The sequence below is a fragment of the Bombina bombina genome, chromosome 2 (genome assembly GCF_027579735.1).
Source record: "Bombina bombina isolate aBomBom1 chromosome 2, aBomBom1.pri, whole genome shotgun sequence".
Classification (NCBI taxonomy): domain Eukaryota; kingdom Metazoa; phylum Chordata; class Amphibia; order Anura; family Bombinatoridae; genus Bombina; species Bombina bombina.
Genome location: NC_069500.1, coordinates 851,871,683 through 851,889,310, shown reverse-complemented (window position 1 = coordinate 851,889,310; position 17,628 = coordinate 851,871,683). Strand labels below are relative to the sequence as shown.

At 40.0% G+C, this 17,628-nt stretch overlaps 1 protein-coding gene across 1 annotated transcript in view; it reads left to right on the top strand.

Moving 5' to 3' along the window:
• LOC128649747 (phospholipid-transporting ATPase ABCA1-like) overlaps nt 1-17,628 on the top strand; it is a 2,013,556-nt gene that overhangs the window by 267,517 nt on the left and 1,728,411 nt on the right. The window contains exon 4 of the mRNA XM_053703184.1: nt 3,396-3,537. Within this exon, the coding sequence (XP_053559159.1) occupies nt 3,396-3,537 (142 nt within the window). The remainder of the gene's footprint in view (nt 1-3,395; nt 3,538-17,628) is intronic.

Below are 17,628 nucleotides of genomic sequence, written 5' to 3'. Positions count from 1 at the left end.
TTTTAACTTAATTCCGATTGGCTGATAGAATCCTATCAGCCAATCGGAATTCGGCGGACGCCATCTTGGATGACGTCATTTAAAGGTACCTCATTCCAAGTTCAGTAGTCGGCCGGGATGGATGCTCCGCGGCGGCAGAGCAAAGAAAGAAGATTGAAGATGCCGCCGGAAGAATGAAGACTTTGCTGCCGCTTGGAGGAAGACGTCGCCGGAGGAAGAATTCTTCTTTGCCGCTTGGAGGAAGACATCGACGGAGGAAGAATTCTTCTTTGCCGCTTGGAGGAAGACATCGCCCGGATCGGATCAGGAGTTCGGCCCGGTGTGGTGAAGACAAGGTAGGGAGATCTTCAGGGGGGTAGTGTTAGGCTTTTTTAAGGGGGGTTTGGGTGGTTTTAGAATAGGGGTATGTGGGTGGTGGGTTGTAATGGGGGGGGGGGTATTGTATTTGTATGCAAAAGAGCTGAATTCTTTGGGGCATGCCCCACAAAAGGCCCTTTTAAGGGCTGGTAAGGTAAAGAGCTTTGAAATTTGTTTAATTTAGAATAGGGCAGGGAATTTTTTTTATTTTGGGGGTTTATTATTTTATTAGGGGGCTTAGAATAGGTGTAATTAGCTTAAAAATCTTGTAATCTTTTTTTATTTTTTGTAATTTAGTGTTTGTTTGTTTTTGTAATTTAGTTTAGTTAATTTAATTGTATTTTTAGATAGATGTTTGTAGTTTATTTAATTTATTGATAGTGTAGGTGTATTTGTAACTTAGGTTAGGATTTATTTTACAGGTAATTGGGTAATTATTTTAACTAGGTAGATATTAAATAGTTAATAACTATTTAATAGCTATTATACCTAGTTAAAATAATTAACAATTTACCTGTAAAATAAATATTAACCCTAACATAGCTACAATGTAATTATTAATTATATTGTAGCTATCTTAGGGTTTATTTTATAGGTAAGTATTTAGATTTAAATAGGAATATTTTAGTTTATAAATGAATTAGATTAATTTAATATGAATTTAGTTAGGGGTGTTAGGGTTAGATAGAGTTAATATAGTTAATATAAATACTATAGTAACTATATTAACTATATTAACCCTAATATAATTAGGGTTAATATAGTTAATATATATAATGTAATACCTATATTAACTATAATATACTTAGGGTTAATATAGATAATATAGCTGGCGGCGGGGTAGGTAGATTAAATAAGGGGTTAATAATTTTAATAGAGATGGCGGCGGTGTAAGGGGCTTACATTAGGGGTTAATAATATTAATATAGCTGGCGGCGGTATAGGGGGATTAGATTAGGGGTTAATAATTTTTATATAGGTGGCGGCGGTGTAAGGGGTCAGATTAGGGGATAGATAAGGTAGATGACAGCGGTGTAAGGGGTTCTAATTAGGGGATAGATAAGGTAGATGGCGGCGGTTTTAGGGGCTCACAGTAGGGGGTTAGTTTATGTAGATGGCGGCGGGGTCCGGGAGCGGCGGTTTAGGGGTTAATAACTTTATTAGGGATTTCGGGGGGGGGATCGCGGTTGACAGGTAGATAGACATTGCGCATGCGTTAGGTGTTAGGTTTATTTTAGCAGATCGCGGTTGAGAGGGAGATAGACATTGCGCATGCGTTAGGTGTTAGGTTTATTTTAGCTGCCAGTTTAGGGAGTTACGGGGCTCCAATAGTCAGCGTAAGGCTTCTTACGGCTGCTTTTTGTGGCGAGGTGAAAATGGAGTAAGTTTTCTCCATTTTCGCCACGTAAGTCCTTACGCTGCATATTGGATACCAAACTGCGCGGGTTTGGTATACCTGCCTATAGCCCAAAAAACTACGGGCGACGGCAGAAATATACGCGCGTAACTTCTAGGTTACGCCGTATATAGGATACCAAACCCGCGCAAATATTGGCGTCGCCGGCTTTTGCGGGTGACTATTTTTATCGGATGGACCCCTTCAATTTTAATTCAATTAGTGCCCTCTCATAAGTATCTCCATGGGCATGAGCACAATGTTATCTATATGGCACACATGAACTTGCGCTGTCTAGCTGTGAAAAACTGTCAAATACATTGAGATAAGAGGTGGCCTTCAAGGGCTTAGCTTTCAACTAAGAATACCAAGAGAACAAAGCAAATTTGATGATAAAAGTGAATTGGAAAGTTGTTTAAAATTGCATGCCCTACCTTCAAGATGACATAGAACTCAACAAATCTTTTGTGTATATTAAAGAGCAGTAATTAAACATGTTATAAAATAGTTTTGCATGAAAAAGTTAAGCTAAAGCTGATGCTAATTAGAAATCCTGTTTATGTAAAACTGATGCCTAGATGCTTATTGGCTGTAAGCAGGTACTCCACAAAAAAGTTGATTTAGCATTTTAAAAAACAAATACTGTAATGCACTGATTAATATTTCGTATTAAGGTACATTAAACACCAAATACATTTTATAAGCACAGTATTGAGGTTATTTTGTGCCTCCTAATAGTCATGCATGCTGCCATGTTGGAATTTGCCTTTTATTGCATCCCAGTGCTGATGTGTTTGCACATGTGCAGAAACTCACCTTCAGATACCTGCAGTGTAACCTAAGTTCCAACATGGCTGCACCCATAATAAGAGGGAGGTGCATGAAATATATTTGGTTTTTAATGTCCCTTTAAATTGAAACTTTTTTTTATTTAGTTCAATGCCCATTTAATGCATCCTGTTTGGTTTCCCATTGCCAAATATACCTTTAAAATTAATTAGCTATATCTCTTCACTGTATTATTGCTTGATATTTATATTACAACAGAAATTCATATAATTCTGTTTTTATTAAAAGATAATCCAGTTTAACATTGATTCAAAATCTACCTTCTCTACAAAATAAATATCATCATATCTACAGAAATATAACTTAAATTTCTTGTCTTATGTGCATTTTAGTAAGGTACAGTTTGGAAGTATTTCTGAAATGTTCCATATTACCTGACATTTTCTATTCCTGCAGGCTTTTGTGAGTTTCATTACATTCCTTTGGAAAAAAAAGGCAATTTATGCACAAAGCTGAACAATCTGAGTGTATCTATTGTCATTAGAAGTATTATAGTGCAGAGCTAGCTGCACTTTATATATGTCTGTTATTGCAGAGAGGAATAGCATATGCCGTTAATGTTGACATATACAGAACATGAAGCAATGTAATGTTCCTTGCAATGTTAATTATATCAATTAGAGCAGGTAGCATACATAATGTGCGTCAGTGTTTTTTTCTGAACTGCTTGAACAATGTGCTATACAATTCTGAGAAAAAAATAGTTGAATAGCTCAAATTCCATTTCATTATTATGAAAAATATATATTGTGGTGTTGATAGAATTTGTCCTAATATAAATATTTTTTCTAAGGTCACTATAGGAATAAAGCCATGCCTTCAGCAGGTACGTTGCCATGGATACAGACCATTGTGTGTAACATAGACAACCCTTGCCTTAATTATCCAACCTCAGGGGAATCACCAGGCCAAGTAAACAACTTTGAAAGATCAATGTGAGTATGCAGTCTCTAAACTCAAAGTGACACTAATATAATATTACATTAATGATCAAAACTAATTATCAATTACAAATGAATAATAATATTATACTAATCAAATCCCATTGAATATCAATGAATACAAAAGGTATGGACTGTCATTTAAAACATTGTTTTAATTTTGTTGACTGAAGAAGTGAGTTCTAACCCTGTCTAATAATATCATGAATCTCTGTAAATATTAATCTTATATGATATATTTGTACACTCATCATATTTTTAGTTTACACATGACAAATTGACCACTGCACACCTGTGTAATAGTTTTTCTTACATATCACAATCTCAAAAACAATTTTGCTGCATATTATTTATCATCTGTTAGTAACAGCATTTTGAGAAAGGATTGCAGGTGTTTTTGTTGATATTGTGTGCCTGTATAAACACAGCTGCAACTAATAAGAATTATTTTATTTAAAAAATATATATTTGATGGAAAATAAAAAAAGACTAGTTTAAATGCCATTGTAAAGATAGTGGAAAATAACTGGTAAAATCTACATAAATGGCACAGATAAAGCTTTTTTATACATCACATGATCACACCTTTTATTTCCTAAGTAGCCTTTCTGTAACAAATTAATTTGATGCATTATGTGCTTGAATTTTATGTTAATGAATTCACTTGGCACCATGTGTGGGTTTACAATGTAATATCAAATCAATACATAACATGTATCTACTTATATATTACAATGCTAAAAAAAAATTAAAAAAAACATAATTTATTTAAGAATTTACCTGATAAATTAATTTCTTTCATATTGGCAAGAGTCCATGAGCTAGTGACGTATGGGATATACAATCCTACCAGGAGGGGCAACATTTCGCAAACCTCAAAATGCCTATAAATACACCCCCCACCACACCCACAATTCAGTTTAATGAATAGCAAAGAAGTGGGGTGATAAGAAAGGAGCAAAAAGCATCAACAAGGAATTGGAATAATTGTGCTTTATACAAAAAAATCATAACCACCATAAAAAGGGTGGGTCTCATGGACTCTTGCCAATATGAAAGAAATTGATTTATCAGGTAAATTCTTACATAAGTTATGTTTTTTTTCATGTAATTGACAAGAGTCCATGAGCTAGTGACGTATGGGATAGCAAATACCCAAGATGTGGAACTCCACGCAAGAGTCACTGGAGAGGGAGGGATAAAAATAAAGACAGCCAATTCCGCTGAAAAAATTAATCCTCAACTTAAATCAAAAGTTTTAATCTTATAATGAAAAATTGAAATTATAAGCAGAAGAATCAAACTGAAACAGTGGCCTGAAGTACTTTTCTACCAAAAACTGCTTCTGAAGAAGATAAAACATCAAAATGGTAGAATTTAGTAAAAGTATGCAAAGAAGACCAAGTTGCTGCTTTGCAAATCTGATCAACAGAAGCTTCATTCTTAAAAGCCCAGGAAGTGGAAACTGACCTAGTAGAATGAGCCGTAATCCTCTGAGGCGGGGATTTACCCGACTCCAAATAAGCATGATGAATCAAAAGCTTTAACCAAGATGCCAAAGAAATGGCAGAAGCTTTCTGACCTTCCCTAGAACCAGAAAAGATAGCAAATAGACTAGAAGTCTTCATGAAATCTTTAGTAGCTTCAACATAATATTTCAAAGCTCTTACCACATCCAAAGAATGTAAGGATCTCTCCAGAGAATTCTTAGGATTAGGACACAAAGAAGGGACGACAATTTCTCTACTAATGTTGTTGGAGTTCACAACTTTAGGTAAAAATTTAAACGAAGTCCGCAAAACCGCCTTATCCTGATGAAAAATCAGAAAAGGAGACTCGCAAGAAAGAGTAGATAATTCAGAAACTCTTCGAGCAGAAGAGATGGCCAAAAGGAACAACACTTTCCAAGAAAGTAATTTAATGTCCAGAAAATGCATAGGCTCAAACGGAGGAGCCTGTACAGCCTTCAAAACCAAATTAAGACTCCAAGGAGGAGAAATTTATTTAATGACAGGCTTGATACGAACCAAAGCCTGTACAAAACAATGAATATCAGGAAGTTTAGCAATTTTTCTGTGGAACAGAACAGAAAGAGCAGAGTTTGTCCTTTCAAGGAACTTGCAGACAAACGCTTATCTAAACCATCCTGAAGAAACTGTAAAATTCTTTATGAGAAGAGCACCATGAAATGTAAGTCTTCCAAACTTGATAATAAATCTTTCTAGATACAGATTTACAAGCCTGCAACATAGTATTAATCACAGAGTCAGAGACACCTCTATAACTAAGCACTAAGCGTTCAATTTCCATACCTTCAAATTTAATGATTTGAGATCCTGATGGAAAAACAGGCCTTGAGATATAAGGTCTGGCCTGAACAAAAGTGGCCAAGGTTGGCAAACTGGACATCCGAATAAGATCCGCATACCAAAACCCGTGTGGCCATGCTGGAGCCACCAGCAGTACAAACAAACGCTCCATTATGATTTTGGAAATCACTCTTGGAAGAAGAACTAGAGGCGGAAAAATATAGACAGGTTGATAACTCCAAGGAAGTGTCAACGCATCCACTGCTTCTGCCTGAGGATCCCTGGACCTGGACAGATACCTGGGAAGTTTCCTGTTTAGATGAGAAGCCATCAGATCTATTTCTGAAAGCCCCCACATCTGAACAATCTGAAAAAACACATCTGGGTGAAGAGACCACTCTCCCGGATGTAAAGTCTGGCGACTGAGATAATCCGCTTCCCAATTGTCTATACCTGGGATATGGACCACAGAAATTTGACAGGAGCTGGATTCTGCCAAGCAAGTATCTGAGATACTTCTTTCATAGCTTGAGGACTGTGAGTCCCACTCTGATGATTGACATACGCCACGGTTGTGACATTGTCTGTATGAAAACAAATAAACGGTTCTCTCTTCAGTAGAGGCCAAAACTGAAGAGCTCTGAGAATCACACAGAGTTTCAAAATATTGAGTGGTAATCTCGCCTCTTGAGATTTCCAAACCCCCTGCTCTGTCAGAGATCCCCAGACAGCTCCCCAACCTGAAAGACTTGCATCTGTTGTGATCACAATCCAGGTTGGATGAACAAAAGAGGCCCCTTGAACTATACAATGGTGATCCAACCACCAAATCAGAGATAGTCGAGCATTGGGATTTAAGGATATTAATTGTGATATCTTTGTATAATCCCTGCACCATTGGTTCAGCATACAAAGCTGAAGAGGTTTCATGTGAAAACGAGCAAAGGGGATTGCGTCCGATGCTGCAGTCATGAGACCTAAAACCTCCATGCACATAGCTACTGAAGGGAATGATTGAAACTGAAGGTTCCGACAAGCTGTAACCAATTTCAGATGTCTCTTGTCTGTTAGAGACAAAGTCATGGATACTGAATCTATTTGGAAACCTAAAAAGGTTACCCTTGTCTGAGGAATCAAAGAACTTTTTGGTAAATTGATCCTCCAACCATGTCTTTGAAGAAACAACACTAGTTGATTCGTGTGAGATTCTGCAGAATGTAAAGACTGAGAAAGTACCAAGATATCGTCCAAATAAGGAAACACCGCAATACCCCGCTCTCTGATTACAGAGAGTAGGGCACCGAGAACCTTTGAGAAGGCACCTTGTCTAGAAAAGAGAATCTCAGGAACTGATAGTGATCTGGATGAATCGGAATATGAAGATATGCATCCTGTAAGTCTATTGTGGCCCTTGCTGAACAAAAGGCAGAATAGTCTTATTTTGATAAAATAGTCACCATTTTGAATGTTGGTATTATTACATAACGATTCAAAATTTTTATATCCAGAACTGGTCTGAAAGAATTCTCCTTCTTTGGGACAATGACCAGATTTGAATAAAACCCCAGACCCTGTTCCTGAAAAGGAACCGGCACAATTACCCCAGACAACTCCAGGTCTGAAACACACTTTAGGAAAGTCTGAGCTTTCTCTGGGTTCACTGGAATGCGTGAGAGAAATAAACTTCTCACAGGCAGTCTTACTTTGAAACCTATTCTGTACCCCTGAGAGACAATGTTCTGAATCCAATGATTTTGGACTGAATTGATCCAAACATCCTTGAAAAATCTTAGTCTGCCCCCTACCAGCTGAGCTGGAATGAGGGCCGCACCTTCATGCGGACTTCGGGGCTGATTTAGATCTCTTTAATGGCTTGGATTTATTCCAGACTGAAGAAGGCTTCCAATTGGAAACCGTTCCCTTAGGGGAAGGATTAGGTTTCTGTTCCTTATTTTGTCGAAAGGAACGAAAACGGTTAGCAGCCTTAAATTTACCCTTAGATTTTTTATCCTGAGGCAAAAAAGCTCCCTTCCCCCCAGTGACAGTTGAAATAATCGAATCCAACTGAGAACCAAATAATGTATTACCTTGGAAAGAGAGAGATAGCAACGTTGATTTAGAAGTCATTTCAGTATTCCAAGATTTAAGCCATAAAGCTCTTCTAGCTAATATAGCTAAAGACATATATCTAACATCAATTCTAATGATATCAAAAATAGCATCACAAATGAAATTATTAGCATGTTGAATTAACTTAACAATGCTATACATATTATGATCTGATACTTGTTGCGCTAAGGATTCCAACCAAAAAGTTGAAGCAGCTGCAACATCAGCCAAAGAAATAGCAGGCCTAAGAAGATGACCTGAACATAAATAAGCCTTCCTTAGATAAGATTCAAGTTTCCTATCTAAAGGATCTTTAAAAGAAGTACTATCTGCCGTAGGAATAGTAGTAAGCTTAGCAAGAGTAGAGATGGCCCCATCAACTTTGGGGATCTTTTCCCAAAACTCCAATTTATCAGTCTGCAAAGGATACAGTTTCTTAAACCTTGAAGAAGGAGTAAAAGAAGTACCCAATTTATTCCATTCCCTAGAAATCACATCTGAAATAGCATCAGGAACTGGAAAAACCTCAGGAATAACTACATGAGGTTTAAAAACCGAATTTAAACGTTTACTAGTTTTAATATCAAGAGGACTAGACTCTTCCATATCTAATGCAATCAACACCTCTTTTAATAAGGATCGAATATACTCCATTTTAAATAAGTATGAAGATTTGTCAGTGTCAATATCTGAGGCAGAATCTTCTGAACCAGATAGATCCTCATCAGAGATAGATAAATCAGAATGTTGTTGGTCATTTAAAAATTCATCAATTTATGAGAAGTTTTAAAAGACCTTTTACATTTATTAGAAGGCGGTATGACAGACAAAGCCTTCTGAATGGAATTAGAAACAAATTCTCTCACATTAACAGGAATATCCTGATCATTAGATGTTGAAGGACCAGCAACAGGTAATGAACTACTACTAATTGAAATATTGTCTGCATGTAAAAGTTTGTCATGACAACTATCACAAACTACATCCGGAAAAACAGTTACCACAAGTTTACAACAAATGCACTTAGCTTTGGTAGAACCGACATCAGGCAGCAGGATTCCAGTAGTAGATTCTGAGACAGGGTCAGATTGAGACATCTTGCAATATGTAAGAGAAAAAATAACATATAAAGCAAAATTATCAATTTCCTTATATGACAGTGTCAGGAATGGGAAAGAAATGCAAACAAAATAAGCCTCTGGAAACCAGAAGCAAAAAGAAATTAAGTCTTAAATAATGTCAAAAGTTTTGCGCCAAGTATGACGCCCACAACTGATGAAATATTTTTTGGCGCCAAAAACGTCTGCAACAAACACGAGCGTCATAGATGACGCAACCACGTGAAAAAACTCGGCGCCAACTAAGACGCTGGAAATGATGAAATTACGTCAACAAACGTAATTCTCGCACCAAAAAAGTCTTGCGCCAAGAATGACGCAATAAATTATAGCATTTTGCGCTCCCGTGAGCCTAACAGCCCGCAATTTAGAAAAGAGAGTCAATTTGAAAACTTCAGGTAAGAATTTTTTTTTTAATTTATGCATTTCCCAGATATGAAACCGACAGTCTGCAAAAAGGAAATATACTGATAAACCTGAATCATGGCAAATATAAGTACAAACATATATTTAGAACTTTAACCCCTTAATGACCACAGCACTTTTCCATTTTCTGTCCGTTTGGGACCAAGGCTATTTTTACATTTCTGCGGTGTTTGTGTTTAGCTGTAATTTTCCTCTTACTCATTTACTGTACCCACACATATTATATATATTTTTTCTCGCCATTAAATGGACTTTCTAAAGATACCATTATTTTCATCATATCTTATCATTTACTATAAAAAAAATATAAAATATGAGGAAAAAATTGAAAAAAACACACTTTTTCTAACTATGACCCCCAAAATCTGTTACACATCTACAACTACCAAAAAACACCCATGCTAAATAGTTTCTAAATTTTGTCCTGAGTTTAGAAATACCCAATGTTTACATGTTCTTTGCTTTTTTTGTAAGTTATAGGGCCATAAATACAATTAGCACTTTGCTATTTCCAAACCATTATTTTTCAAAATTAGCGCTAGTTACATTAGAACACTAATATCTTTCAGGAATCTCTGAATATCCATTGACATGTATATATTTTTTTTTAGTAGACATCCCAAAGTATTCATCTAGGCCCATTTTGGTATATTTCATGCCACCATTTCACCGCCAAATGCGATTAAATACAAAAAATCGTTCACTTTTTTACTAATTTTTTCACAAACTTTTGGTTTCTCACTGAAATTATTTACAAACAGCTTGTGTAATTATGGCTTAAATGGTTGTAAATTCTTCTCTGGGATCCCCTTTGTTCAGAAATAGCAGACATATATGGCTTTGGCGTTGCTTTTTAGTAATTAGAAGGCTGCTAAATGCCACTGCGCACTACACGTGTATTATGCCCAGCAGTGAAGGGGTTAATTATGGAGCATGTAGGGAGCCTTTAGGGATAATTTTAGCTTTAGTGTAGTCTAGTAGACAACCCCTAGTATTGATCTAGGCCAATTTTGGTATATTTCATGCCACCATTTCACCGCCAAATGCGATCAAATTTAAAAAAACGTTAAATTTTTCACAATTTTAGGTTTCTCACTGAAATCATTTACAAACAGCTTGTGCAATTATGGCACAAATGGTTGTAAATGCTTCTCTGGGATCCCCTTTGTTCAGAAATAGCAGACATATATGGCTTTGGCGTTGCTTTTTGGTAATTAGAAGGCCGCCAAATGCCGCTGCATTTCACACGTGTATTATGGCTAGCAGTGAAGGGGTTAATTATGCTTGTAGGGAGCTTGCAGGGTTAATTTTAGCTTTAGTGTAGAGCTCAGCCTCCCACCTGAAACATGAGACCCCCTGATCCCTCCCAAACAGCTCTCTTCCCTCCCCCACCCCACAATTGTCCCCGCCATCTTAAGTACTGGCAGAAACTCTGCCAGTACTAAAATAAAAGCTATATTTGGGCTTTTTTTGTGTTTTTTTAGCATATTTACATATGCTGCTGTGTAGGATCCCCCCTTAGCTCCCAGCCTCACTGATCCCCCACCAAACAGCTCTCTAACCCTCCCCCTCTGCCTTAATGGGCGCCATCTTGGGTACTGGCAGCTGTCTGCCAGTACCCAGTGTAGTAAAAAAAAACATAATTTATGCTTACCTGATAAATTCCTTTCTTCTGTTGTGTGATCAGTCCACGGGTCATCATTACTTCTGGGATATAACTCTTCCCCAACAGGAAATGCAAGAGGATTCACCCAGCAGAGCTGCATATAGCTCCTCCCCTCTACGTCAGTCCCAGTCATTCGACCAAGAATCAACGAGAAAGGAGTAACCAAGGGTGAAGTGGTGACTGGAGTATAATTTAAAAGATATTTACCTGCCTTAAAAACAGGGCGGGCCGTGGACTGATCACACAACAGAAGAAAGGAATTTATCAGGTAAGCATAAATTATGTTTTCTTCTGTTATGTGTGATCAGTCCACGGGTCATCATTACTTCTGGGATACCAATACCAAAGCAAAAGTACACGGATGACGGGAGGGATAGGCAGGCTCATTATACAGAAGGAACCACTGCCTGAAGAACCTTTCTCCCAAAAATAGCCTCCGAAGAAGCAAAAGTGTCAAATTTGTAAAATTTGGAAAAAGTATGAAGCGAAGACCAAGTTGCAGCCTTGCAAATCTGTTCAACAGAGGCCTCATTCTTAAAGGCCCAAGTGGAAGCCACAGCTCTAGTGGAGTGAGCTGTAATTCTTTCAGGAGGCTGCTGTCCAGCAGTCTCATAGGCTAAACGTATTATGCTACGAAGCCAAAAAGAGAGAGAGGTAGCAGAAGCTTTTTGACCTCTCCTCTGTCCAGAATAAACGACAAACAGGGAAGAAGTTTGGCGAAAATCTTTAGTTGCCTGCAAGTAGAACTTGAGGGCACGAACTACATCCAGATTGTGTAGAAGACGTTCCTTCTTTGAAGAAGGATTTGGACACAAGGATGGAACAACAATCTCTTGATTGATATTCCTGTTAGTGACTACCTTAGGTAAGAACCCAGGTTTAGTACGCAGAACTACCTTGTCTGAGTGAAAAATCAGATAAGGAGAATCACAATGTAAGGCTGATAACTCAGAGACTCTTCGAGCCGAGGAAATAGCCATTAAAAACAGAACTTTCCAAGATAACAATTTTATATCAATGGAATGAAGGGGTTCAAACGGAACACCCTGTAAAACGTTAAGAACTAAGTTTAAACTCCATGGCGGAGCAACAGCTTTAAACACAGGCTTGATCCTAGCTAAAGCCTGACAAAAGGCCTGGACGTCTGGATTTTCTGACAGACGCCTGTGTAACAAGATGGACAGAGCTGAAATCTGTCCCTTTAATGAACTAGCTGATAAACCCTTTTCTAAACCTTCTTGTAGAAAGGACAATATCCTAGCGATCCTAACCTTACTCCAGGAGTAACCTTTGGATTCGCACCAGTATAGGTATTTACGCCATATTTTATGGTAAATCCTTCTGGTAACAGGCTTCCTAGCCTGTATCAGGGTATCAATAACCGACTCAGAAAAACCACGTTTTGATAAAATCAAGCGTTCAATTTCCAAGCAGTCAGCTTCAGAGAAGTTAGATTTTGATGTTTGAATGGACCCTGTATCAGAAGGTCCTGTCTTAGAGGTAGAGACCAAGGCGGACAGGATGACATGTCCACTAGATCTGCATACCAAGTCCTGCGTGGCCATGCAGGCGCTATTAGAATCACTGATGCTCTCTCCTGTTTGATTTTGGCAATCAATCGAGGAAGCAGCGGGAAGGGTGGAAACACATAAGCCATCCCGAAGTTCCAAGGTGCTGTCAAAGCATCTATCAGAACCGCTCCCGGATCCCTGGATCTGGACCCGTAGAGAGGAAGTTTGGCGTTCTGGCGAGACGCCATGAGATCTATCTCTGGTTTGCCCCAACGTCGAAGTATTTGGGCAAAGACCTCCGGATGAAGTTCCCACTCCCCCGGATGAAAAGTCTGGCGACTCAAGAAATCCGCCTCCCAGTTCTCCACTCCCGGGATGTGGATTGCTGACAGGTGGCAAGAGTGAGACTCTGCCCAGCGAATTATCTTTGATACTTCCATCATTGCTAGGGAGCTTCTTGTCCCTCCCTGATGGTTGATGTAAGCTACAGTCGTGATGTTGTCCGACTGAAACCTGATGAACCCCCGAGTTGTTAATTGGGGCCAAGCCAGAAGGGCATTGAGAACTGCTCTCAATTCCAGGATGTTTATTGGAAGGAGACTCTCCTCCTGATTCCATAGTCCCTGAGCCTTCAGAGAATTCCAGACAGCGCCCCAACCTAGTAGGCTGGCGTCTGTTGTTACAATTGTCCAGTCTGGCCTGCTGAATGGCATCCCCCTGGACAGGTGTGGCCGATAAAGCCACCATAGAAGAGAATTTCTGGTCTCTTGATTCAGATTCAGAGTAGGGGACAAATCTGAGTAATCCCCATTCCACTGACTTAGCATGCACAATTGCAGCGGTCTGAGGTGTAGGCGTGCAAAAGGTACTATGTCCATTGCCGCTACCATTAAGCCGATCACCTCCATGCATTGAGCTACTGACGGGTGTTGAATGGAATGAAGGACACGGCATGCATTTTGAAGCTTTGTTAACCTGTCTTCTGTCAGGTAAATCTTCATTTCTACAGAATCTATAAGAGTCCCCAAGAATGGAACTCTTGTGAGAGGAAAAAGAGAACTCTTCTTTTCGTTCACTTTCCATCCATGCGACCTTAGAAATGCCAGAACTAACTCTGTATGAGACTTGGCAGTTTGAAAGCTTGAAGCTTGTATTAGAATGTCGTCTAGGTACGGAGCTACCGAAATCCCTCGCGGTCTTAGTACCGCCAGAAGGGCACCCAGAACCTTTGTGAAGATTCTTGGAGCCGTAGCCAATCCGAATGGAAGAGCTACAAACTGGTAGTGCCTGTCTAAGAAGGCAAACCTTAGATACCGGTGATGATCTTTGTGAATCGGTATGTGAAGGTAAGCATCTTTTAAATCCACTGTGGTCATGTACTGACCCTTTTGGATCATGGGTAAGATTGTCCGAATAGTTTCCATTTTGAACGATGGAACTCTTAGGAATTTGTTTAGAATCTTTAAATCTAAGATTGGCCTGAAAGTTCCCTCTTTTTTGGGAACCACAAACAGGTTTGAGTAGAACCCTTGTCCTTGTTCCGACCGCGGAACCGGATGGATCACTCCCATTAATAACAGATCTTGTACACAGCGTAGAAACGCTTCTTTCTTTATCTGGTTTGTTGACAACCTTGACAGATGAAATCTCCCTCTTGGGGGAGATAATTTGAAGTCTAGAAGGTATCCCTGAGATATGATCTCTAGCGCCCAGGGATCCTGAACATCTCTTGCCCAGGCCTGGGCGAAGAGAGAAAGTCTGCCCCCCACTAGATCCGGTCCCGGATCGGGGGCTCTCGGTTCATGCTGTCTTTGGGGCAGCAGCAGGTTTCCTGGCCTGCTTGCTCTTGTTCCAGGACTGGTTAGGCTTCCAGCCTTGCCTGTAACGAGCAACAGCTCCCTCCTGTTTTGGTGCAGTGGAGGTTGATGCTGCTCCTGTTTTGAAATTCCGAAAGGGACGAAAATTAGACTGTCTAGCCTTAGCTTTGGCTTTGTCTTGAGGTAGGGCGTGGCCCTTACCTCCTGTAATGTCAGCGATAATTTCTTTCAAACCGGGCCCAAATAAAGACTGCCCCTTGAAAGGTATATTAAGTAATTTGGACTTAGAAGTAACATCAGCTGACCAGGATTTTAGCCACAGCGCCCTACGTGCCTGTATGGCGAATCCTGAGTTCTTAGCCGTAAGTTTGGTTAAATGTACTACGGCCTCCGAAATGAATGAATTAGCTAGTTTAAGGACTCTAAGCCTGTCCGTAATGTCGTCTAGCGTAGATGAACTAAGGTTCTCTTCCAGAGACTCAATCCAAAATGCTGCCGCAGCCGTAATCGGCGCGATACATGCAAGGGGTTGCAATATAAAACCTTGTTGAACAAACATTTTCTTAAGGTAACCCTCTAATTTTTTATCCATTGGATCTGAAAAAGCACAGCTATCCTCCACCGGGATAGTGGTACGCTTAGCTAAAGTAGAAACTGCTCCCTCCACCTTAGGGACCGTTTGCCATAAGTCCCGAGTGGTGGTGTCTATTGGAAACATCTTTCTAAATATTGGAGGGGGTGAGAACGGCACACCGGGTCTATCCCACTCCTTAGTAACAATTTCAGTTAGTCTCTTAGGTATAGGAAAAACGTCAGTACTCGCCGGTACCGCAAAGTATTTATCCAACCTACACAGTTTCTCTGGTATTGCAATGGTGTTACAATCATTGAGAGCTGCTAAGACCTCCCCTAGTAATACACGGAGGTTCTCCAATTTAAATTTAAAATTTGAAATATCTGAATCCAATCTGTTTGGATCAGAACCGTCACCTACAGAATGAAGCTCTCCGTCCTCATGCTCTGCAAGCTGTGACGCAGTATCAGACATGGCCCTAGTATTGTCAGCGCACTCTGTTCTCACCCCAGAGTGATCACGCTTGCCTCTTAGTTCTGGTAATTTAGACAAAACTTCAGTCATAACAGTAGCCATATCTTGTAATGTTATCTGTAATGGCCGCCCAGATGTACTAGGCGCCATAATATCACGCACCTCCCGGGCGGGAGATGCAGGTACTGCCGCGTGAGGCGAGTTAGTCGGCATAACTCTCCCCTCGCTGTTTGGTGAAATTTGTTCAAATTGTACAGATTGACTTTTATTTAAAGTAGCATCAATACAGTTAGTACATAAATTTCTATTAAATTTGACATAAAAATTACAGAGCAACGTTTTTATTCACAGTCAATATAAAATTCTCACAGCTCTGCTGAGAGAATCTACCTCCCTCCAAAGAAGTTTGAAGACCCCTGAGATCTGTCAGAGATGAACCGGATCATGCAGGAAATATAAGAGTAACTGACTGGAATTTTTTGATGCGTAGCAAAGAGCGCCAAAAACGGCCCCTCCCCCTCACACACAGCAGTGAAGAGAAACGAAACTGTCACAATTAAAACCAAACAACTGCCAAGTGGAAAATAATGCCCAAATATTTATTCATCATTATAACGGTATGGCAGGATTTTCTCATCAATTCCATTCAGAAAATAAAAACTGCTACATACCTCAATGCAGATTCATCTGCCCGCTGTCCCCTGATCTGAAGCTTTTACCTCCCTCAGATGGCCGAGAACAGCAATATGATCTTAACTACTCCGGTTAAAATCATAGTAAAAAACTCTGGTAGATTCTTCCTCAAACTCTGCCAGAGAAGTAATAACACGCTCCGGTGCTATTGTAAAATAACAAACTTTTGATTGAAGTCATAAAAACTAAGTATAATCACCATAGTCCTCTCACACATCCTATCTAGTCGTTGGGTGCAAGAGAATGACTGGGACTGACGTAGAGGGGAGGAGCTATATGCAGCTCTGCTGGGTGAATCCTCTTGCATTTCCTGTTGGGGAAGAGTTATATCCCAGAAGTAATGATGACCCGTGGACTGATCACACATAACAGAAGAAATGTGCCTTTTTATTTTTTTAAATGATCTTTTCTGTAGTGTAGCTTCCCCCCCCCCCCCCCCAAGATCAACCCCCCACCCCTTCCAGGTCCCTTAGCTGTTTATTTACAGCTTTAATAACTATTTTTGTTTACTTTACCCAGTTTATTTTTCTGTAGTGCAGCGGTTCCCTCCCGCTCCCGCCCCGTGCACGCGCGCTCCCGTGCGCGCTCCCGCCCCCGATCCCGCCCCCCTCCACTCCATTCGGCACATCGATGGCCGACCACCCGCCTCCCAGACTTGCTCCCACCCACCAACGATACCGGCCACCGATGTCCGGTGCAGAGAGGGCCACAGAGTGGCTCTCTCTGCATCGGATGGCCAAGGGGGGTTATTGCAGGATGCCTCGATATCGAGGCATCACTGCAATAACCGGAAAGCAGCTGGAAGCGTGCAGGATCGCTTCCAGCTGCTTTCCAGACCAAGGATGTACGCCACACGTCCTCGGTCATTAACTGACTTTTTTAGGACGTGTGGCGTACGTCCTTGGTCATTAAGGGGTTAAATATAAAGTGCCAAACCATAGCTGAGAGTGTCTTAAATAAAAGAAACATACTTACCAAAAGACACTCATCTACATAAAGTAGATAGCCAAACCAGTAGTGAAACGAGAATCAGCAGAGGTAATGGTATATAAGAGTATATCGTCCATCTGAAAAGGGAGGTAGGAGATGAATCTCTACAACCGATAACAGAGAACCTATGAAATAGATCCTCGTTAGGATGACCATTGTATTCAATAGGTAATACTCCCTTCACATCCCTCTGTCTTTCACTGCACTCTGAGAGGTACCAGGCTTCAAAAAGCTGAGAAGCGCATATCAACGTAGAAATCTAGCACAAACTTACTTCACCACCTCCACAGGAGGCAAAGTTTGTAAAACTGAATTGTGGGTGTGGTGGGGGGTGTATTTATAGGCATTTTGAGGTTTGGGAAACTTTGCCCCTCCTGGTAGGATTGTATATCCCATAC